The sequence below is a fragment of the Geotrypetes seraphini genome, chromosome 19 (genome assembly GCF_902459505.1).
Source record: "Geotrypetes seraphini chromosome 19, aGeoSer1.1, whole genome shotgun sequence".
Taxonomy (NCBI): Eukaryota; Metazoa; Chordata; class Amphibia; order Gymnophiona; family Dermophiidae; genus Geotrypetes; species Geotrypetes seraphini.
The window spans coordinates 30355998-30383602 of record NC_047102.1 but is presented as its reverse complement, the minus strand read 5'-3'; the positions used below and the strand labels follow the sequence as shown (position 1 = coordinate 30383602).

The following is a 27605-nucleotide window of genomic DNA, read 5'->3' as shown; positions in this document are numbered from 1 at the left end:
AATTTAAAGAGGCCTGTCTTCTGTACAAGAACTCAAGATAATATCCCCACCTCTAACAATAAGAAACAATTTTATAAAGAATGTCACTGTTTTGAGTGGTGAACAGTGATCTATTAGGAGTGGTTAGAGCAGTTGCCTCAGATCATGAACTTATGAACTCGACTCCCATTGCAGCTCCTTGTGACTCTGGGAAAGTCACTTAACACTTCATTGCCCCAGGTACAAAATAAATACATAAATCACTGATTGTGTAAACCACATAGAAAAAGCGGTGTACAAGTTCCATCCCCTGTACCCTTATTGGATGCAAATCACTTGTTCACTCTTTCCAAAAATACTAGGACTAAGAGGCATGCGAAGAAGCTACTAAGATTTAAAACAAACTGGAGAAAATATTTGTTCACACAACATGTAATAAAACTCTTGACTTCGATTCCAAAGAATGTGGTGAAATCAGTTAGCTTAGCGGGGTTTAAAAAAGGTTTGGATAATTTCCTAAAAGAGAAGTCCGTAGGCCATTATTGAGATGGCTTGGGGGAAATCCACTGCTTATTCCTAGGATAGGCATAAAACAATCTGTTTTACTACTTGGGATCTAGCTAGGTTCTTGGGACCTGGGTTGGCCACTGTTGGAAACAGGAGACGGGGCTTGATGGACCTTCAGTCTGTCCCAGTATGGCAGTGCTTATGTTCTTATTTTGCCAGGTACTTGTGACCTGGGCTTGTTCACCTCTGGAGACAGAACATTGGACTTACTGAATGTTGAGATAATCAAATTAATTAAATATAACATATTAGAGGCTAAAATGATTGTGAGTACTGGTAATTCAATTTCATTTATGGGAAAAGGTATCAGTACTGGCCTAGTAGCTCAGAGGTAAGTGTTGTGTACTGCAATGCAAAGGACCTGGATTCAATTCCTAGCTTAGATCTTTCATTCCTCAAGCTGTCCGGGGCTGAGGATGCTGCAGGAGAAGTGTTCGCAGGGGGGGGGGGGGGATAGGAAAGACACAGTCACTGCACATGCGTGACACATAGTGGTTGATGGAATCCTGGTGCACAATGATGACTGTAGAGTGAGGATGTAACAGACAGAAAAATGTCTAGTAATTGTAAATGAAGGTTCATAGCACTAGGTTTCAGTCTGGAAGGCTAAAAAAGCTGGACAAAACTTCCAGGTTAATGTTAACAAAAAAAAAAAAAAGACAGAAAGAGTTATTAACTAGATAAAACAAACCTTGGCATTAAACTCAGCAAGGAAATCAAAATGCTTCTTGAGATCTGTAGCAAGGATGGCTTCAATGACTAAAAACCTAAACCGCTTGAACTCAACATGATCCAAATGACTGAGAAAGTTATATTGTGGCTGGGATAGGAAGAGGTTCCATGCAGAAGCCGCATGATGATTTTCCAGGACTGATCGGTCATTATAAAGGACAGCCTGTAAAGAAAAATAAACACAAGAGAACCTTACAGTGTTTGGATTCAAACATGATACCTCAACACACACAATCTCTGTAAAATATTTTCTTTTTTTTACTGTTCAACCAATATATGAGTACTGTACATTTCAAACCTGTTTTGAACTTTTATGTACACAGTGTCCAGAAAAAAAAACATGACCTCCAACATTTTTTTCAAAATAATCCCAAAATATCTTATTACAGCAGAAATGTATGCCTGAAATTCAAGACTTTTCCGAGTACTTTAATTTTCAACAGCATGAAGCTTCACTGCATTGAGCTCACACTAGACTTGTGTCATACATGCATAAATATGTAAGGCCGTAAGACAGGTCAAAGGTCAGGATTCATAATTATATGTATATACAGGAAAAGTTTCTTCATTTTTTGGCTCCACTTATCTGTGTGAACATATTATTTCAACTATGAGCATTTTAAAGTCAAAACTAAAAAAAAACCCAGACTAATTGCAAGCAGTCTCTTAACTCTATTTCAAATGTGCTAGACAAATTATTAACCACGCTCCACTATGCTGGTAAACAATATGCAGACACAGATAACTCATTAATGATACTTGCTACAGTTAAGCGAGTTTGTGTTGTAGAATCAATTTTTCATATTTCACTTTGAGTTACTCGGGAACCTCATTTATGGAATTTGCTACTGTTGATAATCCAGAATAAAGAGTTTTTTTAAAAATATAGCCTTGAGACGTTGTGATCAGAACAAGCAGGTCAAAGCACTTTACAAAATTAGTAGAATGTGTATGCTTGAAATCTTTTGGTAGCCCCCGGAGCTTTCATGTATTCACACCGCGGTCTTACATGAAAAGGGTTGGAGACCTCTTCTCTAAGGAAACTGGCACAATCTAGATAGCTGTAGGCCAGGGCTGCCCAAGTCCGGTCCTCGAGATCTACTGGCAGGCCAGGTTTTCAGGATATCCACAATGAATATGCATGAGAGAGAGAAATCTGCATACCAAGAAAGCAGTGCAGGCAAATCTCTCTCATGCATATTCATTGTGGATATCCTAAAAACCTGGCCTGCCAGTAGATCTCGAGGACCGGACTTGGGCAGCCTTGCTTTGAGTAGGCAATCTAGCTTTGAGAGGGCTACTTAATACTATTTGCTTCCAAGATGGAGTACTCATTGCTGAATTGGATTCTTGTATTCACTTCATGTGAAGATAGTTTTTACCAGGCTGCAACAAAAGCACGGGTGATGTCCCCAAGCAGCAGCAGCAGTCTCAAATTTCGGAATAAGTACTACCTCAAAGGACTGGATGTGATGTTACCCACTGAGCTGGTGGGTCTGTGGACTGCGGTCAGATTTCAAACACACTTATACTGTGTACTATGCCCAGCACAGTAAGGAAGAAACAGGACTCCTGAAGTGCTATCAGGATGTCAGGCCAGTATTTCCTCTTTCTTCTCCTTTTACCCCAAAACAAAGAACTAGATTGGAGGTCAATTTTTGGTAGGAATTTTTATTAGAGAAAAAAAAAATACAGCAAATCAGCTCCATCACATGATCCAATAAGAATGATTAATGGGACTCCTTTGCTTTATCATTTTATTTTTTAAATATCGATATACCACCCATTTATAATTTTAAGGGCTCCTTTTACAAAGCCATGCTAGCAATTCCTGTGAAGTAAATGCAATGAAAGCCATAGGAATTTAACAAACTTCACTGCATTTGCCGCACAGAAATCGCTAGTGAGGCTTTATAAAAGGAACCCTGAGTAGTTTATAATATAGGAAATAAAAATAAACAAAACATAATAAGGGCTTTTGATTTTAAGTTTCAACCAAAACACACTGATGCAAAAAATTTAACTCCCATCCCCCGTTTTATGAAGCTGAATTATAGGTTTTTTTTTATCGCCGGCCATGGAGGTATTAGCTCCAATGCTCATAGAATTCCTATGTTTATGTTTATTTAAGATTTGATCTACCACTCCTTCATTTTATTGACTTAAGCGGTTTACAATGTATCAAACTAAAATGAAATTATGTACTTGAAAAAAAAACTACCCTATTTGTCCTGAAGGCTCACAATTTGGCTAAAGTACCTGATTAAAATAAAAATATGTAATACATTTCTAAGATTAAAAATCAAACAAATAGAAAACAGAAATAATGAAAGAAGATAAAAAATTAAAATAAAACTACTTTAAGAGATACAAAAAAGTCTCTGAGGCGGCTCGATAGTAAGTTCAGTCTGCAGAACCAGGTCAGCCAACCGCCACCTAAGAAGCAGGACCAGGAACCACGCCAATGAAGACCGCCATGACACCAGTCACCGGACAGGCAAGGTCAGGCGCTGCCGACAGCAGACCCCTTCAATGTGTCAGAGCTAATACCACCGCAATTGGCGATAAAAAAGCCTAATGCAGCTTCGTAAAAGGAAGGGGTTGGGGGTAAAATAGGTGTTTATGGATAAACACCAGGACACCACTACTTCCCTCCAGAAGTCTCTCATCTCTTCCCTGGCTTATCTTGCACCCTTGGCTCAGGGTCTGATGACTCCTATATGACAGAAACACTCCTATTTGATTCCACCAAAAAAAGGGCTCCAAGCGTAAATACCAAATTTTTGTACCCTCACGGACCTCCTAATTAGCTGAAAAATGGAAACCTAAATTTACAATTTATGAACATCTAAGAATAGAAGCCCTATTCATATTACACTGCAATAGTGCAAACAATTGTAAAAAAATGAGATATGCTCTATAAATGAAATATGCCATCTGGCAAGATGTTAGGTCTTATAGGTCAGCAGATTTTTGTTATTTAACATTATTTGGTATGTATTTTAACTGTTTTTATTGTGTATATTTACTTTGTAATCTGCTATGGATAAAGGCAGACTAGAAATAAACTAAGCTACCCAACACTGTCCATTTAAATCTAGATAAAGAAAACAAAAGTGGGTAAAATGTCAGGAGTTCTCATGGCTGAATCTCAGCTATACATTACATTTGTGATTTCTATTCTGCCTTTACCTTGCGGTTCAAGGCGGATTACATAAGAATTGTTATTACATTAAGAAGTACATATTGTTAAGGTAATAAGAAGTTCTTAAGGAATAGTTTAAAGATTTTTTAATTTGCTAAGAAGTAGATAGTATTGTAGAAGGAGTTTGGGGCATGTCTGGTTATGTTATATTAGCTTTATGTATTTTTTGAAGAGTAGGGATTTTGTTTCTTTTTTGAAGGTTTTGTAGTCTGTGGTCGAAGTCAGCAGATTGGTGAGTTGTCTGTCCGGTTTCGCTGCTCTGGTGGCCAGTAGGTTGTCATACATTTTTTTCGTTTGGCGTTTTTGGTTGGCGGGTGTGTGAATATTGTGTGGGTTCTCCTGTGCCTGGTTGATGTAGATTGAATTAGTCGACTGGGCTAATTCCAGTAGGTTGGGCTGTCTCCATTTATAGCTTTAAATAGTAGGCAGTGGAATTTGAAGCATACTCTGGCTTGTATTGGGAGCCAGTGTGAGTCGTGGTATGCCTCTGTGATGTGGTCGTATTTTTTCAGCGAACAGATGAGTCTTAGGGCTGTGTTTTGTATTGTTTGTAGTTGTTTTATCGCAAAACAATTTAATATCTAATTAACTAGGAGCAGTTATGGTGGGAGCAGCAACCTTTACAAACACTGTCTCTGTCACCTGCAAAAATAAAATTTGTACTGAATACTATATACAACAAAATCCTAGTAGATTTCTTAGTATTTTTTAAATAACTTATTAACATTTATTGTCCCTGCATTATGATCTTTTGGAAATCAATTTGGTCTCAAATAAATTGTCTATTAGAAAACCCATGTAGCACTGTCTTATGATACTATTCTATTTGGCATGTCAATGAGAACAAAAAGTCAAATTTCTTCAAGTAATAAACTTTTATTGATAATGACAGGAGTCGCCATGCAGCATATTACCAATAACTGGAAAAATTATACTAATCTTAGTTATTCATTCTGGTGGAATTCTTTATGTCACATATATAAGATGGAAAGAGTAATTGCTTTGCAGAAAGGGAATTATAATAATTTTATAAAGATTTGGGGGCCATTGGCAAATTACTGTAATGAGTAGACATCATTTTTCATTGATAATATATTTTTACTTAGGGGTAGAGGGTGGGTATGAAATTGTATTGCATAATTAAGATTATAACAATTATATGTTATGTTCATTTAAGTTAATTGTGGAGGGGTGGGAGGGAAGGGATTAAATTTTATATATTTATGATGATAAGAGAAAGTTTTTCAAGTGATTTGTAAAAGTTTTCTAGGATGTGATTTGTGTACTTGTTGTAAGTTTTAAAATGAATAAGGAATTAAACAAAAAACAAAACTTATTAACAGGAACAGTACAACATTATTTTCTTTGTAAACCTAAGAACACAGTTTAATTGTTAGGAAATCCCATTCCTGCGTTCAGATTCTAGGTAATAGCAGTACCTACCTGAGGTGCATTTGTTGCCACTAGAAATGCATTTGTACGTCCTGGGTGGTCATAATCATGCATAGCCGCAGCTACATATAAAGCCATCAATTCTAATGCAGGGATGTTTGACGACAAGCAACCATAAGTGTCATCAGTAATAGTGCAGCTCTTAGAACAAATATAGGCAACTTGACCCGGAGAGATTCCACTATCTGAATCTAGAACAAATGAACAAGTGTTAAAAGCATAAACAGAAGTAAATATTTGATAGCTAATATTCAAGCATTCAGCCATCAACAAAACATTCTCATTGCTCTAGGGTCACAGTTAAAATACTATAACACTGCAAATACGGAGTACATTTTAAGTCCTATGCATTTAGGATTCAGAGACAAGATGCTGTGTTTGATGGACCTTGTGATTTTCTTTATGTTCTTAAACAAGAAAAATCTATACCTTATGTCCTAAAAACAATATGAGACACTGATTCAGATTACAATTATAGACAGCATGGACATATCTGTGCTATATGAAGTTCTAAACTAATTTTAGGTAGACTGAAAATATTTTATTAAAATAAAGTAAAAAGTAGATTTCATATTCAAAATGGCTTCAGATTTTCTCTGTTTAGGGAAGCACCTCAGGACCTATGGATAAATATCTAGGCTGCCACATAACAATTTACTAATCCCAGAAACAGGGTTTTAAGAATTCTCACATTAAAAAAGAAACATGAATTTAACTTACAAAACTGTTTAGTAGCAGTATATTTCACTAAAATATATCACTTAGAGAAATTTTAGAAAGAAAGTGCCTCCTGTTGCCAAGACACGAGGCCTCGGGAGGAGGAAAGCTTTGCATTGAATTTGAGTTTGCCTGGAAACATCAGGGAATATTAAAACAGTTTGACAATAAAAAGGCACAGACTTTTGGGGGGAAAATGTCTTCAGAATCATCATCTTATGGTCCACTGAGGACATCGAGACTAATAATGTTGATCTTTTTGTTTTCACGTCTTGAGAATTTTCTACGAATGTTGTCAAATCAAGACTATCTGGAGTATTTATATTATCTACCTCACCTTCTTCAACACCTTCTTTTTTACCTCATAGAATATAATAAACATTCACAATATCTTTATCCTCAATTAACAACCATAACACTTCCTTTACATACATTTTAAAGAATTCCCTTGAAGATAGAAAGTGAGTAACAGGAACATTTAGTAGTCTCAAATTATTAGATCTTGAAGCATTCTGAAGTGCCTCTAAATGAAAGTGAATCATCAAATTATCTGGCGAGATTAAATTTGAGATTTAACTTTCCCATAATTCTTCTCCAACCTATTTAATCTTGTATCCTGATCAGTGAATTTACTCTCAGCTTCCTCTGAAAATTTACTAAAATGTGATAGATTTTTCCTGTAAAGTCTCATCTAATTTGCTTAAGGAAATTTATCGATCGGTAGAGGAATGTTCATTTAAGGAATGATACGAAAAAGAAACTGGTGTCAGAACCTTTGCAGTCCCCGCTAATAAAGTCTCAGAAGACTGAGAAGTACCTGAAATGCCTTGATCTTGTATCTCCATTTCAGTATCCAATTCCGTTGTAGAAAAATCCAATCTCTCCAAAACAGGTTAAGGGCAGGGGTTTGGTCCCCCTGATGATAGGGAAAGGTCCGGAAGAGATCCGGAAAACAAGTGGCACAAGAACACTGCTCACAAGCCATTTCACAAGCAGCCTTATTCCAGTGGCCTGGGAACAAAAGGCTGCAAAACTGTGGACTGATGCACCCAGACTGGCAAGATTAACCCCCCAAAAAAGCTCATACCTCCTAAAAACTAAACAGTGGTTCAGGGTGGTCTTCAAGCAGAAGCTATGCCCGGTCGGGTGCTGTCATCAAAATGGCATGACAACCACTAAGAGTCATGCTTCCCTTATAAGGAACATGAACCCTAGCGGTAGTCACACAGGACTAACACTAGAGGTGTCGCTTATAAGACATTACCAGACTGTGATAGATGACTGGGCATCGCTCTTGCTCATAGACCCCCTGGACCATCAATAATCTGAATGGTAGGTACTTTCGAGGAGGTTGTGTCTGTGGTCTTTGGGGAGGGTGAAGCCTTTTGGGGGGAGGGGGGTGGAGCCAGTGGGGGTGAGGGGGCCTGCTTGATGGCTTTATTGCCTGATGATCCTGGGCAATAAAATAACCCCAGCTAATAGCTGGTACTATTTTGCCATGATTTATTACAGCATTACTTTCTGCGTTAGGGCTCTTTAAGGAAAAGGTACACATTCATACCTGTATCACTTCCAATCACATTATCACTGTGGACTTGTTGAAATCCAGGAATAGGCCGTGTTGTCAGATACCAAACCGCATGAAGGACATCTGTGGCATGTGTACGATTGTGATCTAAAATCAAAATGCATATTACTACATAAAGTTTTAAAAAGGCTGGCACAAAAATATTACTTGTCCATTTGTGCTTCTCTGATGTGCTCTTAGTTTGAGATGTCTTCCCTCCCTCTGTCTCTAAATTCCCTTTGTTTTTTTAACCCATTGATATGATCCTAATCACCTCCATTAACCACACAAGCCTCGAACATGTATGATTTTAAAGTGCTTGAGGCTTGAGGACAGAGCTTGCAGGAATGGGGCAGGGATAGAAAAAGAACGGGATGGGAAAATGAGTTCCTGTGGAGACGGGGAAAAATGTGTCCCCGTGTCATTCTCTATTCAGAATGTTGCAACACAATTGATAGAAGGCTGAAAGCAATGTGATTATATCACCTCATTCCTGAAAAAAAACAAAAAAACAAAAAAAAAACCCTCACTGGATACCAGTACAATATAGTGTTAAATTTGAAACACTGTGTCTAATGCAGGGGTCTCAAAGTCCCTCCTTGAGGGCCGGAATCCAGTCGGGTTTTCAGGATTTCCCCAATGAATATGCATGAGATCTATGTGCATGCACTGCTTTCAATGCATATTCATTGGGGAAATCCTGAAAACCTGACTGGATTGCGGCCCTCAAGGAGGGACTTTGAGATCCCTGGTCTAATCTTAAAACCCTTAAAGGAAATAGGCCAGGGCACTTGAATAATAGGATCTTCCTCTACACATATCAAAGGTCACCAAGTTTGTCTGGCAAAAGGAACGAAAGACCTTATAGTAGAAAATTTTGTGGTACTGTGATGCAATGTAGAGATGCTAAGAGGTGTTATAAGCCCTCTAGACCTTACCTGGTGGTCTAGAGGGCTTTTGGGGCAGGAGCGATCTTCCTACGCTCCTGCCCCTGCAGATCACTCATAGCAAATGGCTGCGGGGAGTTCCCGTCGTAGTCTCAAGAGACTACGGGAACTCACAGAACTCACAGTTTCAAGCTACTCAATGCCGCCTAGTGCATCTCAAAAGAACTTCCCGTTGGCGCGCAATTCAAACTGTCCTGGAACTTTTTTAATAGACCTCGTGTGTGCTCATCTGGCAGCTAGAAAATCTTACAGCCATCCATACCTTAAGTTAAACATCGAACATAAATATCGAACATAAACATCGAACATAAAACACACTTTAAAATAAAAGAGATGATTGCATGGTTGGTATTATACTTACACGGAATGTCTCGGTAGCCATTTTCTAGTGCTCGAAAGTAATTCATGAATTCTCGAGATGGAATTTTGAAGATTTCCATTAAACCAGCATCTTGAAACAGGGTATATGTGACCTAAAGACATTTGGAAAGCATTTTCCATTTAAAGACTGGAAGAAAACCTGAGTCACTGTTTAACAAGTCTGGACATTTATGCTTTGCAGTATAGTTTAAAACATTTTTTGAAAGTGTATATAAATTATTAAATTTAGCTTATGTTCCCTTAAAATCAACTCTGAGATCCATTACAAATTACTGGAACGCTTTCCACCAAATCAGAAACTTTGTTTAGTACCACTTTGAAACCAAAGTACAGAAACATCTTCTCCACTGAAGAAGCCTTTCAACTCCATTATCATTATTGCTTTTTAATAACTAATAATTTATTTATATTTAGCAGTGAAATGCCATTTCACAAAGAATACAAAACCAAAGCTTTTTATAAAAAAAAACAAACAAACCAACAAACTAGGATAAAACTTATCACAGGCAAACTGGACTCTACATTAGTATAAAAAATAAGAAAACTGAATTTTACTTTACAGTCATAGATAATTAGAATGATTACTTTTTTACATAAACTTAGGAAGAAGTGATTTACATGGTTTCAAAATACCATGGGCATTATTTATGGCTTAACACCCATGTTGATACCTTAAAAAGTATTATGGCCAGTAATTAGAAAAAATCCCAGTTCTCTCCAGGATTGATAAGATTACTAGACTTCTGGAATGCTAAGGACATCAAGTTGCCTTAGCTTTACATGACTCTCTACTGTAAACTCAAAATGAGACCCTTTCTTTTCATAAATTACTAGTTCTCTAAAACTTTCAAAACTAAGGCAGATTATGCAATCATGATTCGTTTTAACCTGCAGCATAGTGTGTGTCAGAATATTTTTTTATTAACTGTAAATTATGACTTACTTCAATAAAATTCTTTGTGTATTATATTATATCTCTATTATTTTTCTAGTGGACCCTCCTGGGACACAAATTAGGAGATGCATATTGACTATACAAAAGTTTATTTTGGGGTTTCTTTTGATTCTGGTATTTCCCTTCCTTCAAGTAATGTTTCTGGAGAATTTCTGAAAGTCTATAAACAATAAATTTAGATTAAAAGATTTAAATGGTCTTCCTGGTGCTTAGCAAGCGTAAACAAACCTGGCTAAGGATCCTCCCACACTTGCCACCTGTTTTTTCCATGAGATCAAAGATTGGAAAATTCCAATTGTCCAATTTTGTCATTAATGAATCGTGTTCTTCTATTAACATGAGTTCCAATGTAGAATCATCTTCTACCTGTGTGACAATGGGATAGTTTAAATGTAATTTTGTAACTTACAAATGAGGCATGCCAATCCAGTACAATAAAACGACAGACCCCCTAAATCAATAATACCATCTAGATTTTCAAAATATAATTTTTCTTATGCTTTGCTCTTACTTCTTCCACATTTGGTTACATTTCAAGGTCTCCTTTTGTCCAAATGTATTTAAGTTTTAGCTACTAATACTTTTTGCCACATAAAAGATATTAACCTTTCATTGCATCAGTCCAAAAGGGTAGCCTCAAATGAATTAGATACATAATAGTAGGAATGGCTAAGGAAAAAAGACAAAATAAATTGTAATTAGATATTTAAGGGGTAGAGGGTGACCAATACTAGGGTTCTCAGTTTTGACCAAAACTTAATCATCAGCTAAAATTTGTCGCTTGGTTTTAGCTGAAAACTGAGAACAGTGCCTCCCCTACACCATACAGCAGTTCCTTTCTAAACTGCCATCCTGATTGTAAAAACCGCTTAGATAACCTTGATAGGCGGTATATAAAATCCTAATAAAAACTTGAAACTTGAAACATCCCCCCAGCAAAGAGAACAGGTCCTCCTGCACTGCCACCTGAGTCCCCTAAAGAAGAAAAAGAACATCCTGTTGAGCTAACCACTCCCTGCCCTCTCACCACCTAAAGGTTCGACTCTCAAGGCCTACCTTTAAATGCCCTGGTGGTCTCTTCCGGGTAGAGCGGTGGAAATGTAAATGCGCCTTATGAAGCGAAGATACAAATTTGTTAACCCCCCCCTCACCGCCACATATTAAAAAAAAAAAAAAAAAAAAAGCCATCACTGCATCTTTAAAACCCACCCGCCCGCTTGCTGCTGTCATACCTGGTGGTCCAGCGTATTTTCTGGCTAGCAGTGCCACAGGCCAGAAGCACAGATATTAGAAGCAAGCCCTCCATGCTCCCGCCTGGGCCTGCGCTGATCTCCGAATGGCTGCAGTCAGCTCTTGCAGGACTCGTGAGAACTGACTGCAGCCATTCGGAGATCGGTGTGGGTCCAGGCAGAAGCGCAGAGGGCTTGCTCATGATCTCTGCGCTTCTGGCCTGTGTGCCGCTGGCTGGGAAAAATGAAAGCCATCTAAGGAAGGAGGATTTTAAAAAGGTACCGAGGGGGTATGATTAAAGGTACGAGGGGGGGGGTGATTTAAAAAAGTACTGGGGGGTATATGGGGGATGATTTAAGGTACTGAGGGGGGGGCACGTGGTTTTATGGGGGGATGATTTAAGGTACTGGGGCCATGTGGGGGTATGGAGGATGATTTAAGGTACTGGGGGGATACGTGGGGGGTATGGGGCTTGCCTGCCTGCCTGTCACTAGGCCACTACACCTGCCTGCTCTGTGCCCTGTCTCGGCCTACCACTAGACCACCAGAGGGGGGTACAGGGTGCAGAGCTTGGCAGGGAGAATTTGGTTCAAAATGTTTTTTTTCTTGTTTTCCTCCTCTAAATCTAGGGTGTGTCTTATGGTCAGGTGCGTCATGGAACGAAAAATATGAGAATTAGCTTATAGGTGCCTAACTCAGTAGGTGCCTACAACTTAATTGTGGGCGTCTACACCGAGGCGCCTACCTAGAAAACAGACATGGTTAGGGGCGGAGTTTGTGCGTGGATTAAGTACCAGTATTTTAGGCCAAGAAAACCCTGACCTAATATACCAGTGACTAAGTTTAGATGCAGATCCTAATCCGATCTAGGTGCCACTAGGCAGAATTTCACAAACAGCGCCTAACTTTGAATGTACACAGTATTCCATTGTACAGAACCATGGTTAGACCTCATCTGGAATACTGTGTGCAATTCTGGAGGCCACATTTCCATAAAGATGTGCTAAGAGTCGAGTTGGTTCAATGGATGGCCACCAGGATGGTCTCGGGGCTCAAGGGTCTCTCGTACGAAGCAAGACTGAACAAACTGCAGCTCTACACTCTCGAAGAACGCAGGGAGAGGGGAGACATGATTGAGACATTTAAATACATCACCGGACGTGTCGAGGTGGAAGATGATATTTTCTTTCTCAAAGGCTCTCGGCCACAAGAGGGCATCCGCTCAAACTCAAGGGCGGGAAATTTCATGGCGACACCAGGAAGTATTTCTTCACCGAAAGAGTGGTTGATCATTGGAACGAGCTTCCAGTACAGGTGATCGAGGCCAACAGCGTGCCAGATTTTAAGAATAAATGGGATGCCTATGTGGGATCCCTACGAAGGTCGAGTTAAGGAATTGGGTGTGTGATCTCTAGGAGAGTAGGCTTAGGGGGGTGGGTCAGTAGAGTGGGCAGACTTGATGGGCTATGGCCCTTTTCTGCCATCATCTTTTTATGTTTCTATGGTAGGTGCCATTTTCCTAGGCACCATTTATAGAATCAGGCTCTGAGGGCTTACGTGTTGATCACATGCTAATTATGTGTCCCCTCCCACTGCCTCAAAAATGAAAATATTTTTAGTACTTTTTGTGTGCATTAATCTCAGACTTTCTGCAGAACTTCCTGTGGTAAGCTCTTTTAAGCAGCCATAAGCACGTGCTGGTGCTTACCGCAGCTTATTAAAAGGACTCCTTAAAAAGCTGCATAAATATCAAAAATAAATGATAAAAATATGTGCTGCCCTCCACACTTTGTGCTAAAAATCTCTTATAGTATATGAATCCTAATTAATATAGTACTGAATTTCTTTTTTTCTTTTTTAATTTTCCATACAATTTCAATAGTTCCACCTCTTAAGGAGTGGTATTTCTTGGTAAAGAACCAAGTTTTTTCTTAGTTTTTGAAAAGTAACAGCTTTTCAGTATAAAAATAAAATAGGATTATATATACATACACACATGCATACAGGTATACCACCGATTTTTCAGCACCGATTCCAGATCCTTGTCAGACTAACCTTGGTCACCTTTAGAAGACGTAACCCTAACATCTCTCCTCTTCTCTGCCTCTCCCCTCCCCCGTACCTTTTTAAATCTTCCCCAGTGGCGAGCAGCATCTGCAACTGGCTGCTCACACCGACCTCTGCTGTCCCTCTAATGTTACGTTCGGGTTGTCACTGGACTAACAGAGCTGCCAGCCCAGCGTGTGCATGTGTGTCAGCCGCTGAGAAAAAAAGGGACCAAGAGTGGGGGGTGACTTATTTGTACCACAGGACAAAATGATAGCAACTGCATAATCCTACAAAAATTTCAGCCTTGGGTCTAAACTAATTACATATTTACGTTCATCAATAAAAAGTAATCGACTCCAAAAATCACATACTCCACTTTAGGTACCTGCAGGTTTTAGACTGAAGTAGAATATGAAAACATCAAAGTTGAGAAAAAATTGTATTCTACTGACTCTATAATATGCACAACTTTCAAAAATAAAAAGTGGCCCTCTAAAAATGTATAGCCTTTATCTCTGTTTTTTTGTAATCCTACTTTTGGTACCTTTTCTCTCATCAGGTCACATATATAGTCATAAGACACAAAATGCAGATATTCTGGCTAATCACCTGTGCCAGTAGTCTATTAAAATTATATGAAATATATAATGTCCAAATATACAGAAAGACAAACAATCCTCCCTAAAAACAGAATCAAAATGTAATGGACTAGAATACGGCATGGCTATTAAAAAAATTTTTTTGGCATTTATTTAAGGTATTTTGACTCTACATATTTTTAATGTGTATTTCGGTTTTAGCCAACAGAGATCATCAGTTGTCCTGCAACTGAGAACCCATGGACAGAACTTGAAGGTCTGACTTGGTTGCCAGCTGATATTCAAATGGGTGCCCAGATGATAAAGTTAGGGCCTAAATGCAGATGATTAGCTAAAATAAAGCCATGTAAGGTCTTTTATGACCATATATTTTTATCATTTAATCTTTTTTGTTGTTGTTATTTATGCAGTGATTTAGTGTATTTTTTGTTGGATTAAACATTCTTGAATATAATATAAATTCCTAACGACACTCATCTCGAAGCTGGGACATTAGATCATTTGTTATTCTATTGTCCATTGATTCTTGCTTTTTGGAAATCAATATGGGGTCAAATAAATTGTATGTTGGGAAATACAGTGGCATTATCGTATGATACTGTGCTGTTTGGCATGTCAATGAGGGCTAAGAGGGCTAAGAGCCAAATATCATGCCATACAACAGATTATGAGTAATTGGAAAAACTGGAAGAGACTTAATTACAGTTTCTGGTGGAACTCTTTATGTCACATTTATAAAATGGAAAGGACAATAGCCATACAGCAGGGGAATTTTAGAAAATTTCAGGAGATTTGAACATAAGAAACGCCCTCACCGGATCAGACCGAGGTCCATCTAGTCCGGTGATCCGCACACGCGGTGGCCCATTTAGGTACTCCTTTTTGGAGACCCGAATTTCCCGTATCCCTCAATATGATTTGCAAGAAGGTATGCATCCAACTTACGCTTGAAACCCAGAACAGAAGTCTCCGCCACCACCTCCTCCAGAAGAGCATTCCAAGCCCCCACCACTCGCTGTGCGAAACAGAACTTCCCAACATTTGTCTTGAACCTGCTACCACTCAGTTTCAGGCTATGACCTCTTGTCCGTTTCACATCCAAAAATGTTAGTAATGCTGCTTCCTTATTGTATTGTATTGTGACCTTGTTATTCGCTGAATGTCCAGCCTTCTTACAGTGTGAACCGCCTAGAAGTCACCTGACTATGGCGGTATAGAAAAATAAAGTTATTATTATTATTATTATTTTATCAAATCCTTTTAATATTTTAAAAGTCTCAATCAAATCCCCTCGCAGCCTTCTCTTCTCGAGGGTGAACAGCCCCAGCTTTCGGAGGCGTTCTTTGTAGTACAAATTTTCCATACCTTTGACTAGTTTCGTGGCTCGCCTCTGCACCCTCTCCAGCAGAGTTATATCCTTCTTAAGGTATGGAAACCAGTGTTGGACACAGTATTCCAAATGCGGTCTGACCATTGCTCTATAAAGTGGCATTATGACCTCCTTCGATCTACTCGTGATCCCCTTCTTAATCATGCCTAACATCCTGTTTGCTTTCTTTGCCGCCGCTGCGCATTGAGCCGAAGGCATTTGTCTATGTTAAAATTCATCTGCCACTTTGTCGCCCACATTTCCAGCTGGTTCAGATCCTTCTGAAGATCCTCGCAGTCACTTAGAGAGCCAACCGCCTGACATAGTTTTGTATCATTTGCAAACTTTATTATATCGCATGTTGTTTCCTCTTCTAGGTCATTTATGAAAATGTTGAACAAGATAGGCCCGAGAACCGAGTCCTGGGGTACGCCGCTAGTTACTCTCTCCCATTCCGAGAATTTCCCATTTATGCTCACCCTCTGCATTCTGTTCTCTAGCCATTTACCGATCCATCTGTGGACTTCACTTCCTATTCCATGGTTTAATAGTTTTCTCATAAGCCTTGCATGAGAGACCTTGTCAAATGCTTTCTGGAAGTCCAAGTAAATTATGTCCACTGGATTACCACTATCAATTTGTTTGTTCACCTTCTCAAAGAATTGAAGTAGATTTGTCAAACATGACTTCCCTTTCTTGAAGCCGTGTTGACTAGCCCTTATTAGGTTGTGCTCTTCCAAGTGTTGTACAATGTTGTCTTTAATTAGTGCTTCAATTATTTTCCCACGAACCGATGTGAGGCTCACAGGTCTGTAGTTTCCTGGTTCACCTCTTGATCCTTTTTTGAAAATTGGAATGACATTTGCTATCCTCCAGTCATCTGGTATTTGCCAACTTGGAAGCCATTAACAAAATATTGAAATGATTGAATATTATTTTTTCCCTTAAATATGCATGTCCAAGGTGGGGGGGGGGAGGGAGGAAGGGTATTTTGGTCTGATTATTAAAGTAAGATATATGGGAATGGGGATTATTATGTTTTCTTGAATTTAAAGAATGTTATGGATTAGGGGGAAGGGGGGATAAATTCTGATATGGATTTTAACAAAATATTAAGTGTTGTATTTGAGTTTCAAACGCTATACATGCTGTTACACTTATTGTAAGTTTTTAAAAATGAAAAAAGAATTGGAATAAATAAATAAATAAATAAATTCCTCAAACTGATTCCTCTTTTTTAAAATTCCCCTCACTCCTTTTGGTTTCTATTCTTGAAAGTTCTTCAAAAATTTAAGACTCCACTTTTCAACAAAAATAGAAGTATAAAGCAAGGAATCATGCTTTCTTTTCTTTGAAGTATATTTACAGAACTGACCAAGGTCAAGAGAGACACCTAGGCTGATTAGCTTATTATTCACTGCCCTACTGCCTGCACAGTATTTAAAGTCATATATATATATATGACTTTAAATACTGTGCAGGCAGTAGGGCAGTGGATAATAAGCTAATAATAAGCATAATAAGCTAATCAGCCTAGGTGTCTCTCTGGGGGGGTTGCAGGACTTCAGGAGGGACAGGCAGGCCTTGGATGCAGGCCTTCAGGGGGGGCAGGCAGGCCTTCAGGGGAATGGGCTCTGGTGTAGAAGTACATGGAGGGAGAGAAGGGGGGTTCAAAGAGATGTGCATATGCCGGACTTTGGGGGGAAGAAATAGAGGAGAGGGAGAGAGATGATGGGCAATAGGATTTAGGGAGGGAAGGAACAGAAATGGAGAGAAGTTGGACACAAGGGATGGTGTGGAGGGGGGGGATAGAGATACTGGATAGGAGGGTAGTTGGGAAAAGAAAGGGAGAGATGGTGGACCCTGGGGTGGTAGGGAAGGAGGGAGAGATGCTGGATGAAAGGGTAGTTGAGAAAAGGTGGATCTGTGGATGACACAGAACTGACCAAGGTCAAGAGAGACACCTAGGCTGATTAGCTTATTATCCACTGCCCTACTGCCTGCACAGTATTTAAAGTCATATATATATATATATGACTTTAAATACTGTGCAGGCAGTAGGGCAGTGGATAATAAGCTAATCAGCCTAGGTGTCTCTCTTGACCTTGGTCAGTTCTGTGTGTATATATATATATATCTATATATACACACAAGAAAATACATAGACAAAAAGGACTCAAGTAGATGATGTTCAAGTCAATGCTCTCACCCCAATGTCTTGCTTATTTTCTGCCCAATCTGCATGATGGTCATTATTTTCTGTTAACTTGTCTCTGTTGCTTTCTGTTCTTTTGCTTAGCTGTTTCTCTGCTAGGCAGCCTGATTGTTTCAAAACACAAATGCTTCCATCTTCCCCTTTTATAAACAAAAATATAGGTTACAATATGTTATGAACTTAAACCTTGATTGTCTTTCAGATTGCATTAGCCAAGTATTTAATATCAATTCGGACAAGCCTTTCAATGGCCAACCCATTTATCATGCACATAACAAGATATCAGCAAAAAAATACAGCATAACAAATGTAACATTTAAAATGAAAATTTAAAATATTATTTTGGCCAATTTGTTCCTTTGGCTACCTAGAGCAGGAGATACTTCATAAGGAGTATTCATGCTCCATGGGAATAGGAAAAGTGGACAGGTCTCTGTCCTCACACACTTATCAACACCTAGTGGCCAGACTCCAGATTCAAGCATATAATGCTCTGAACATATCCAATACTGAGAGATGCTGTTGTAATGATCCAAACAGATGGAAAAGGATGGGATGAGAATTAAAATGAGAAACCCCTTAGGCAGTTACAAATGGAAATTTATGAAGCCATAGCCCAAAACAGGCCCACAACGACAGAGATGGAAGTCAAAATAAACAAAAATGGCTGAACAGTAAAAACAAATCATGCCAATACTCAAAGCAAATTTACTCAGATAATGACTGTTATTACCTGGATAAATGGTTTAGACCAGAGGTGTCCAACCTTTTGGCTTCCCTGGGGTGCATTGGCTGAAAAAAATTTTCTGGGGCCGCACAAACGCGCAAATGCTGCAGCAAGACAGAGGAGGGAATCGGCAAGACGGTAAACATCCGGGGGCAGCATAGGAAAACACTGCATCGCCCTCAACCGAAGCCGCACAAAATACTTCATGGGGCCGCAGGTTGGACACCCCTGGTTTAGACAGTGCTGGCAATGAATATACAGTGGCTGTATATAGTAGTGCTGCCCGATTCGAATCGGTTCATTTCAGGTGAATCGGTTTGAATCGATTCAAAAACAACAACAAAAAATCGGCCTCCCGATTTGGCACTGACCCTCCCCCCTCCCCCTCTAAAGCAGGATCAGCAGCGCTGCCTCTTGCTGGCCAGCCGCTGCCTCTCTTGCTTTAGAGGGCAAGTGGGGAGTGTCAGCGCTTCTGTCCGGCTTCCCCCCTGTCCTCCCGGCATCAATTTACCTCATTTCATCAGCCTGCATAAGATCGCTAATGTTAGCGATCTTTGCAAGCTGCCATCGGGTCTTCCGAGCTGCCTTCTCTCTGCCGCGGTCCTGCCCCCTCCTCTGACGTCAGAGGAGGGGGCAGGACCGCGGCAGAGAGAAAGCAGCTCAGAAGACCCGATGGCAGCTTGCAAAGATCGCTAACACTAGCGATCTTATGCAGGCTGATGAAATGAGGTAAATTGAGGCCAGGGGGAACATGCAGGCCTTCTGGGGGGGTTGCAGGACTTCAGGAGGGACAGGCAGGCCTTGGATGCAGGCCTTCAGGGGGGGCAGGCAGGCCTTCAGGGGAATGGGCTCTGGCACATGGAGGGAGAGAAGGGGGGTTCAAAGAGATGTGCATATGCCGGACTTTGGGGGGAAGAAATAGAGGAGAGGGAGAGAGATGATGGGCAATAGGATTTAGGGAGGGAAGGAACAGAAATGGAGAGAAGTTGGACACAAGGGATGGTGTGGAGGGGGGGGATAGAGATACTGGATAGGAGGGTAGTTGGGAAAAGAAAGGGAGAGATGGTGGACCCTGGGGTGGTAGGGAAGGAGGGAGAGATGCTGGATGAAAGGGTAGTTGAGAAAAGGTGGATCTGTGGATGAAGACGAAAAAAAGGAAATATGCCAGACCTCCGGGGGAGGGAAGGGGAAGGGGAAGGGGAGGACAGAGATGGAAGATGGATGGTTAACATGGAGAAAGGAGACCCTGCAAGCAAGTTATCAGAAGACAACCAGAGCCTGGTACCAACAAGATCTGAATAAGGACCAGACAACAAAAGGTAGAAAAAATCATTTTATTTTCTGTTTTGTGATTACAGTATGTCAGATTTGAAATGTGTATCCTGTCAGAGCTGATGTTAGCTAGGATTTAACAGAGAGAGGAAAAGTCTTTTTTGTTTGTTTACATCAAAGTGCCAGTGTGGTTAGGAGAAGGCAAAGGGGATGAAGAGACTATAAAAAGGGTGAAGAGGTTATAAAATAAACCCACCAGGATGTTTAAAAAACAAAACAAAACACCCAATTGGGCAGGAAAATCAAATCGAATTGAAAAATCGATTCAATAGGCTGAATCGAATCAAATTTTTTTTTCCTGAATTGGGCAGCACTAGTACTAACTACTCATATTCGATTCAGCCCTGAAAACATTATTCATATTCGGTTGAATAGTGATTTAAATTTGATTATGAATAACCGGAGCTTTACTGTGCTAATCTACTGTGCTAAATCTTACTGAAATAAACATTTGGGGCCGTATAGGACACCTGTTCTCAGAAGCTGCCTAAGCGGTTTTTCAGAATCACACATGGGCATCCTATATAGAATCGCGTCTGTCCTCATGGACAGATGCATAAGCCAGCCTAACACCACAATTCTCTAACCAGTGTCTATGTCATAGGTGCCAGTTAGAGAATCAGGTTGCCGCTGAGCTGATCGCAGCAAGGGAATCTTCCTGCCGCGATCATTTTAGCAGCCGTGGCAGGAAACCCGTCTCCCCCCCTGCAAAGACTACACCTGCCGGAACCCTCCAGCCCTTCCCCCCCCCCCGATCATGAGAAGAAGGATGCCCAGTCCCTCCTCCCAGAACCCCCCCATCAAGCCCACACGGACCCCACCAATACCTTTTTTAGTTGCCTGGGTGGAGAAACGCTTCCTCCAGCCGGCAGGTCTGCTTTCACAGAATGCCGGGCCTTCCCGGTGCATTGTGGGATGCACCGGGGAGGAGACTAAGGTCCTGCTGGAGGATGTCTCGGTGAGGGGGGGGGGGGGTTCGGGCAGTCAGGAATGGGCATCCTTCCTGCCGGGGATGTCTTGGGGGGGTGATGGCAGGAGGAATTCGGCACTCCTCCTGCCGTGAACATTCAGAGGTGGAAGGGGCTTTAGGGGTTCCAGCAGAAGGGAGTGGGCATCCCTCCTGCTGGTCGTCTTTGCAGGGAAATGGGCGGATTCCCTGCCACAGCCGCTAAACTGATCGTGGCAGGGAGATTCCCTTGCCGCGATCAGTTCAGCGGCCGCGACTATTTGAAATGTAGGACAGCATTTTGCTGGCCTACATTTCAGGCATCTGTTATGGCCCTAGGGAGACACCTAGGGCTGCCTAAGCCTACTTCCTTTAGAAACCACACCTAGCCTTGGGCAAGTTTAAGCAGCCCTACGCACTTCCCTAGGCTTGCGAAGATGCCTACAATGTAGACAGCCTGCCTCGGAGTAGGGTTTGTTTTGTTTTTTTACATGCATCCCGATTGGCTGGTTAGACAGCAGTAGGACGCCTACCACCACCTACTATCGGGATGCCATTTATAGAATTTCCCCTTGATCTCTGATTTCACAGTGCTTCTTTTATTATTTGTTATGATGGTACTCAATGTCCATTATTCGCATTCAGTATTTTATAAGGCCTAGCTCCTTCTTATTTGCTGGATTTAGTGTCCTTACAGGGTCTTATATAACTAAATCAATTTTGTTTACAATTTCCATCGCCTAAATCAATTAAGCTATTCTGTCAACGTAGTGGGTTTTTTTTAGTTATCAAGTTCTGACTATTTGGAATAAACATCCTCTCACTGTTAGATTAGAAACTAATTATCTAGTTTTTAGAAAGCTTTTGAAAAGAGTTTTATTTAAGAAATTTTTCAACTGATTGTTTTTATGATTTCTTCAATATTATTGTTTAACTGGATTTGTTTCTGGTCATCTGCTTTATTGTAATCCACCTGAAACTCATAAAGTTTATGACAGAATATAAAAAGCTCTGTAATGTAACGTTTATGGCTGAATAATATTTTTCATTATTTGTATTCAGCTGAATAGTAAAATACGCTCTTTGGTACAGCCCTAGTTGTATATGGCTAGTGCTGCTGAAAATCTTAACAGACCAACTTAGCACTATTCAGGATTGTGCCAGGATGGAAGAAATAAGATAAAAATAAAATAAAGGGTAGAGGTAAGAGTTATCTGGAAAGCATCAATATTCAGACTGCTATCCAAATAAGTTTATGCTTTACATCTATCTAGAAACAGAATGAATGGCGAGGAGGGGGGGGGGGGAGGTTTCTTATTTCAATGAAGTCCAGCCGTCTCATTTTTGAATGTAAGTTGAGTTCGCCATGAAGAAAGCAAGAAAATGTAGGTATTCAAAATGCCGCCTGTTAAAGACCTCATGCTCTTCAATCCGTTAAGTCTTAAGTGTCAAAAACAAACATCACAACTTTTATTAGAGATTTTTAAGTTCCTAATTTTATTCAATATAGTTGTTTTCCTTTTGCTATCTGCTGAGCTAAATTTATTTAGTCACCAAAACCAGCTGTAAATGAAACTCACAAAACTTGGATTATTATAGCTGTTTAGCCCTTGTATTCTGTACTTACACAGGTGTTTCACTACATGTTAAGGCCATTTTTATCACAGCTGTAAAAGCAAATCCTATGAGCACTTACCGTCATCCATTTTGTAGGTGGCAAGGGCTCATGTGCTATCCATGCAATAACCAGTTAGCTGGTGGTAATATATTTATTTATTTTGAAAAAAAACCTCTATTGCACTCCTCTCATTTGAGGAAAGACTAAAAAGGTTAGGGCTCTTCAGCTTGGAAAAGAGACGGCTGAGGGGAGATAGGATTGAAGTCTACAAAATCCTGAGTGGAGTAGAACGGGTACAAGTGGATCGCTTTTTCACTCCGTCAAAAATGACAAAGACTAGGGGACACTCAAAGTTAGAGAAATATTTTTAAAACTAATAGGAGGAAATATTTTTTCACTCAGAGAATACTTAAGCTCTGGAACGCAACCCAGAGGGGCTGTGGTAAGAGTGGATAGCATAGCTAGTTTTAAGAAGGATTTTAACTATTTCCTGGAGGAAAAGTCCATAGGCTGTTATTGAGGAAAAACATGGGGGAAGCCACTGCTTGCCCTGGATCAGTAGCATGGAATGTTGCTACTCTTTGGGTTTTGGCCAGGTTCTAGTGACCTGGATTGGCTACCGTGAGAACGGGCTACTGGGCTTGATGGCCTTCTCATCTAGGGATTAAGAAAAATTACTCACTTAATTCCTCGTGTAAAGCCCTTCTCATCTAGGGCTTTACACGAGGAATTAAGTGAGCAATTTTTCTTAATCCCCCCAGTTGTTTACTTCCACCTCCAAAAAGAGGAAAAATAAAAAGTGCAACCTCACTACTTAATTGGCAGGGTCCCTTTTATTGAGCGGTAATAAACATTAATGTGTGTTTACTGAGCATTAAAATGCACTACCACGGGGAATGCTCAGACATCCCACAATAGTATGCGCAATTGCAAAAAAACTACCGTATGCCTAAAAACAAAATGGGGGTGACGAGTGGGCGCAGATATATTAATTGTTAGTACGTGGGCACTGCCACATGCTCACTGCCTAATGCAGGATTAGCGTGCAAGCCCTTCCCATCACAAAATAGGAGTCGGCAAGTGCTCACATGCTAATGGCCACACGCTAATGGGAAAATTAGCGCAGAGCCATGATTTTGGAAATAGGAAAACTGTCCGTTTACCAGCACGTGCTAAAAGTGGCCTTAGTGGGTAGGAAAGATCCATACTTGGGATAGCGCAGGCCACTTTTTAGTGTTGCTTAGTAAAAGGGTCCCTAATTTTGTGAAACGGGACAACTAAATATGGAAGTAGTGCCACTTACATGTGGAAGTTACGAATCAATACTTCCACGCAGAAGCTACTGGATTTGTGCTGTTAATTCTTTCACTGTATATATTATATAACCAGTTTGTTCAACAAATTTAAGAGCTCATATAGATCAACTTCCCAGGACCTCAGCGATACCACTAGGGCTGGATTACTCTCATAGCCCTAGAGCTTTAAGAATCCAATCGTCACTGGTCCATAGATTCCTAAACTCATTTTAAATTTAATATTCGCTTGGCTTTTAGGTTCTTTTTACCAACACCAACTGTTTCCAAATTTTAACATTTATAACATGTCATGTTTATAAGAAATAAGCACTTAGCTTTATCAGCTAGACTAGATGGGCCATTTGAACATAAGAACATAAGCAGTGCCTCTGCCGGGTCAGACCACAGGTCCATCCTGCCCAGCAGTCCGCTCCCGCGGTGGCCAAAAACAGGTCAAGGCCTGTCTGAATCATCAGAAGGGGCTCCCCTGCCACCTTGGTTTCCCATTTAAGTTCTGCCCTCCTATCGAAGTCCTAGCCCTCCGGTCTTGCACATGCACGACCAGGTTGGTTTACTCAGTACCCCACGATCCCTCTATCCCTCAGGAATCCATCCAATCCCTGCTTGAATCCCTGTACCGTACTCTGCCTGATCACTTCCTCCGGTAGCGCATTCCAAGTGTCCACTACCCTTTGGGTGAAAAAGAACTTCCTTGCATTTGTTTTGAACCTGTCTCCCTTCAGTTTCTCAGAATGCCCCCTCGTATTTGCTGTCCCCTTCAGTCTGAAGAATCTGTCCCTATCCACCCTCTCTATGCCCCTCATGATCTTGAAGGTCTCTATCATATCTCCCCTGAGTCTCCTTTTCTCCAGAGAGAGACCTTATATCTGCCATCATGTTTCTATGAATCAGCCAGGGGTTAGTTAATCCGACATGTTTCGCAGATTGCTGTTTCAAGGACCCCCCTGGAAAGAGACATAGTGAGTCCTTGAAACAGCAATCTGCAAAAAAATGTCAGATTAACTAACCTCTGACCGAGTGATTTAAGCTGATAAAGCTAAGTGCTTATTTCTTATAAACATGACATGTTATAAATATTAAAATTTGGATACAGCTGTTGCTGGCAGAAGGAACCTAAAAGTCAAGCAAGTATTAAATTTACATAACATAAATTTTTATTTCTATACCGCAAAAGCTTTTTGGTTCTATGCAGTTTACAAAAGAGATGGGCTGACCATTGTCAACGAGCTATAACAGATAGTTTAAAATGAGTTTAGGAATATATGGACCAGTACCGATTGGATACTTAAAGCTCTAGGGCAGTGTCTCGCAAACTTTTCCGGCCAGCGGCACACTAATACCAGTGCCCCGGCCAGAAGGCACCTGGAAGTCAATGCGATGGCATCACGTCAATGTCCGTGCATGCGCCGAGGTCTGTCTGGCCACGGCCCCGCCTTTACAGGGATCTGGGAAGTGCAGGGAAGAGCGAAACCGGCCAGGAGAGTCAGCCACGTCGGCTGACTTTCTACAGGATGTGCCTCTCACCGCGAGAAGCACATCCTGTCGGCAGGCGGCCGGTGTCTACGACTCTCCTCCTTGCCAGTGTGTCGCGGCACACCAGAAATCTCAGGAGGCACACTGGTGTGCCGTGGCGCACAGTTTGCGATACACTGCTCTAGGGCTATGAGTAATCGAGCCCCGAGCGGTATCGCTGAGGTCCAGGGAAGTTGATCTATATGAGCTCTTATATTTGTTGAACAAACTGGTTATATTTGTAAAATGGCAGTTCCACCTATGCATGCAAGCAAATATAAAGACATTCCTAATTATCATTTCATGTATTTTATAAAACATACTTCACACTCAACCAGAGACTTTCAAAAATACCACCAGTAGAACGTGACTTGACATGGACTTCTCAATTCTGATCTCCACATGTAAATGGGCCTTAAAGTAATTTAACCAAGACTAAAACGTACTAATATGAAACTGAAGTATTCTAACTACTAAAATGGTTTGTCTGAATGTTAAACTTACCTGATTTCCTGCCTTGATATTCTAAACCTGGTTGCATGTTCTCTACAGTTTCTGAGGCTGGAAAAGACTTGAAAATCGGACGTCCACAACTTTAAGTAAAAGTTAAGGTACAAAATTAGTTTATTTTTCACATCTCTAAAATAACTATGCTTATAAGGCACAAGATGTAATGACTAGCACAAATTAACATAATATTTTTATCACATTCATGCTATTTTCTAATCAGAGTAAAGTTCAAATTAGTGAGAGAGAAAAAAAATGTTTGCCATATATTTATTTACCTGTTACAAACATGACCTGTAGAAGTTCTAAGTGGCTGCTGAAAATCTGAGGAATTAAATGCGTTTCCCAGAGGTTTATGCAAAATCACACTTGGCTTAGTTAGGAAATCAGCAGTGTCAGGAAATTCTACAGGTGAACGGTTGACTGGAATACTACTGGTATTAGGCACATGACTGGGAGAGTTCAGAGAACTCAAGGTAAGGGACATACCTACAATGGAAACAGAAATCTGAATGATTTTGTTGATTGAAAAAGATGTTATGAATACAATACAAACTTTAGTTGTATACCAATACCTCATAAAAGTTCAATAAAATAAAAATAGGTATTATTAAACGTCCTTCACTATCCCAAAAACGGGTTCACTCTTAACTCTAGTACCCGAAAAAACATCCAATGTCAAAGATAAAAAAAGGAAAGAAGAACAGAAGAATACTGTAATTAAAGACTCAGTCCCAATCATTTCCAATCTCCAGACAAGGTAAGCCAACCCAAACAAACTCCAGAAGCTTCATTTTCTTCACAGCTTCCCAGCCTGCTCCAAAAACAGGGATGGAGAGAGAGATATCAGATTCTGGCTCTTTCTTTTCCATACCAAGGAGTACATTGACAAGGAGGCTAAAACAAATTTTAGCATGAAGATGCTCTTAGTACAAAGGGATCTGAAGGTTCTGTCTAGACACTGGGTAACCAATAATTCATGAATTAGCTACACAGAAATATTTGGTCTTTTAATGAACCTTTTAAAAATATGCATGTATTATGAAATGATAAAGCAAGCTACCACATGCAAACCACCTAATACAGAATCAGCTGCTCTTAGAAATATCCTGTTAGTTACTGGTGTCATTAGACTACATATATCTGTTTCAGAATAAGTCTTTTTTTGCAGTTGCCTAAGTGTACTCAGCAAAACTAAATTGTCTTTAATGGTCTAACATTCCTAAAAAATCAAGACAAATAAAATATAGTGAAAACTATGCCAAAGGACATCTGCAGTATATAAACGACACTACGAATTAAGTGGAGGAAAATAAAAGACCTCAGGAAATTTTGGGACTAAGCTTAGCATTTTACATGAAGAGCCATTAGTCTCTATAGAAAACTCCACCAAATAATCATATCAGCATTCCTAATTGTATTAGTCCTGCACATGTCCTATAGGCAATAGTTTCAAGGGAGAACAAAGTTCTACAAATTGATTCAAAATGATGGGAGATATAAAAAAAATACTTGGCTGAACATCAGCGTTAACTCAGCTGCTCTTCATGTTAGATAATCCAAAAGGCCAAACACTACAGCATCCCCGTTTTGCAAACTTGCTGTATCAAGGGATCTGGTCAAAACGGCTACTCTCTCAAACCATTAATAAAGGAACCATCCCAACGAAGACTCACCAGCATC

At 40.2% G+C, this 27605-nt stretch overlaps 1 protein-coding gene across 1 annotated transcript in view; it reads right to left on the bottom strand.

The window, feature by feature from the left end:
• Positions 1 to 27605, bottom strand: part of PDE3B (phosphodiesterase 3B) — a 170965-nt gene that overhangs the window by 9251 nt on the left and 134109 nt on the right. Inside the window, exons 7-14 of the mRNA XM_033928190.1 lie at positions 26201 to 26411; positions 25920 to 26008; positions 17959 to 18104; positions 10731 to 10868; positions 9528 to 9639; positions 8214 to 8327; positions 5927 to 6126; positions 1238 to 1441 (exon numbers count right to left, since the gene is read on the bottom strand). Coding sequence (XP_033784081.1) covers positions 1238 to 1441; positions 5927 to 6126; positions 8214 to 8327; positions 9528 to 9639; positions 10731 to 10868; positions 17959 to 18104; positions 25920 to 26008; positions 26201 to 26411 — 1214 coding nt within the window. The remainder of the gene's footprint in view (positions 1 to 1237; positions 1442 to 5926; positions 6127 to 8213; positions 8328 to 9527; positions 9640 to 10730; positions 10869 to 17958; positions 18105 to 25919; positions 26009 to 26200; positions 26412 to 27605) is intronic.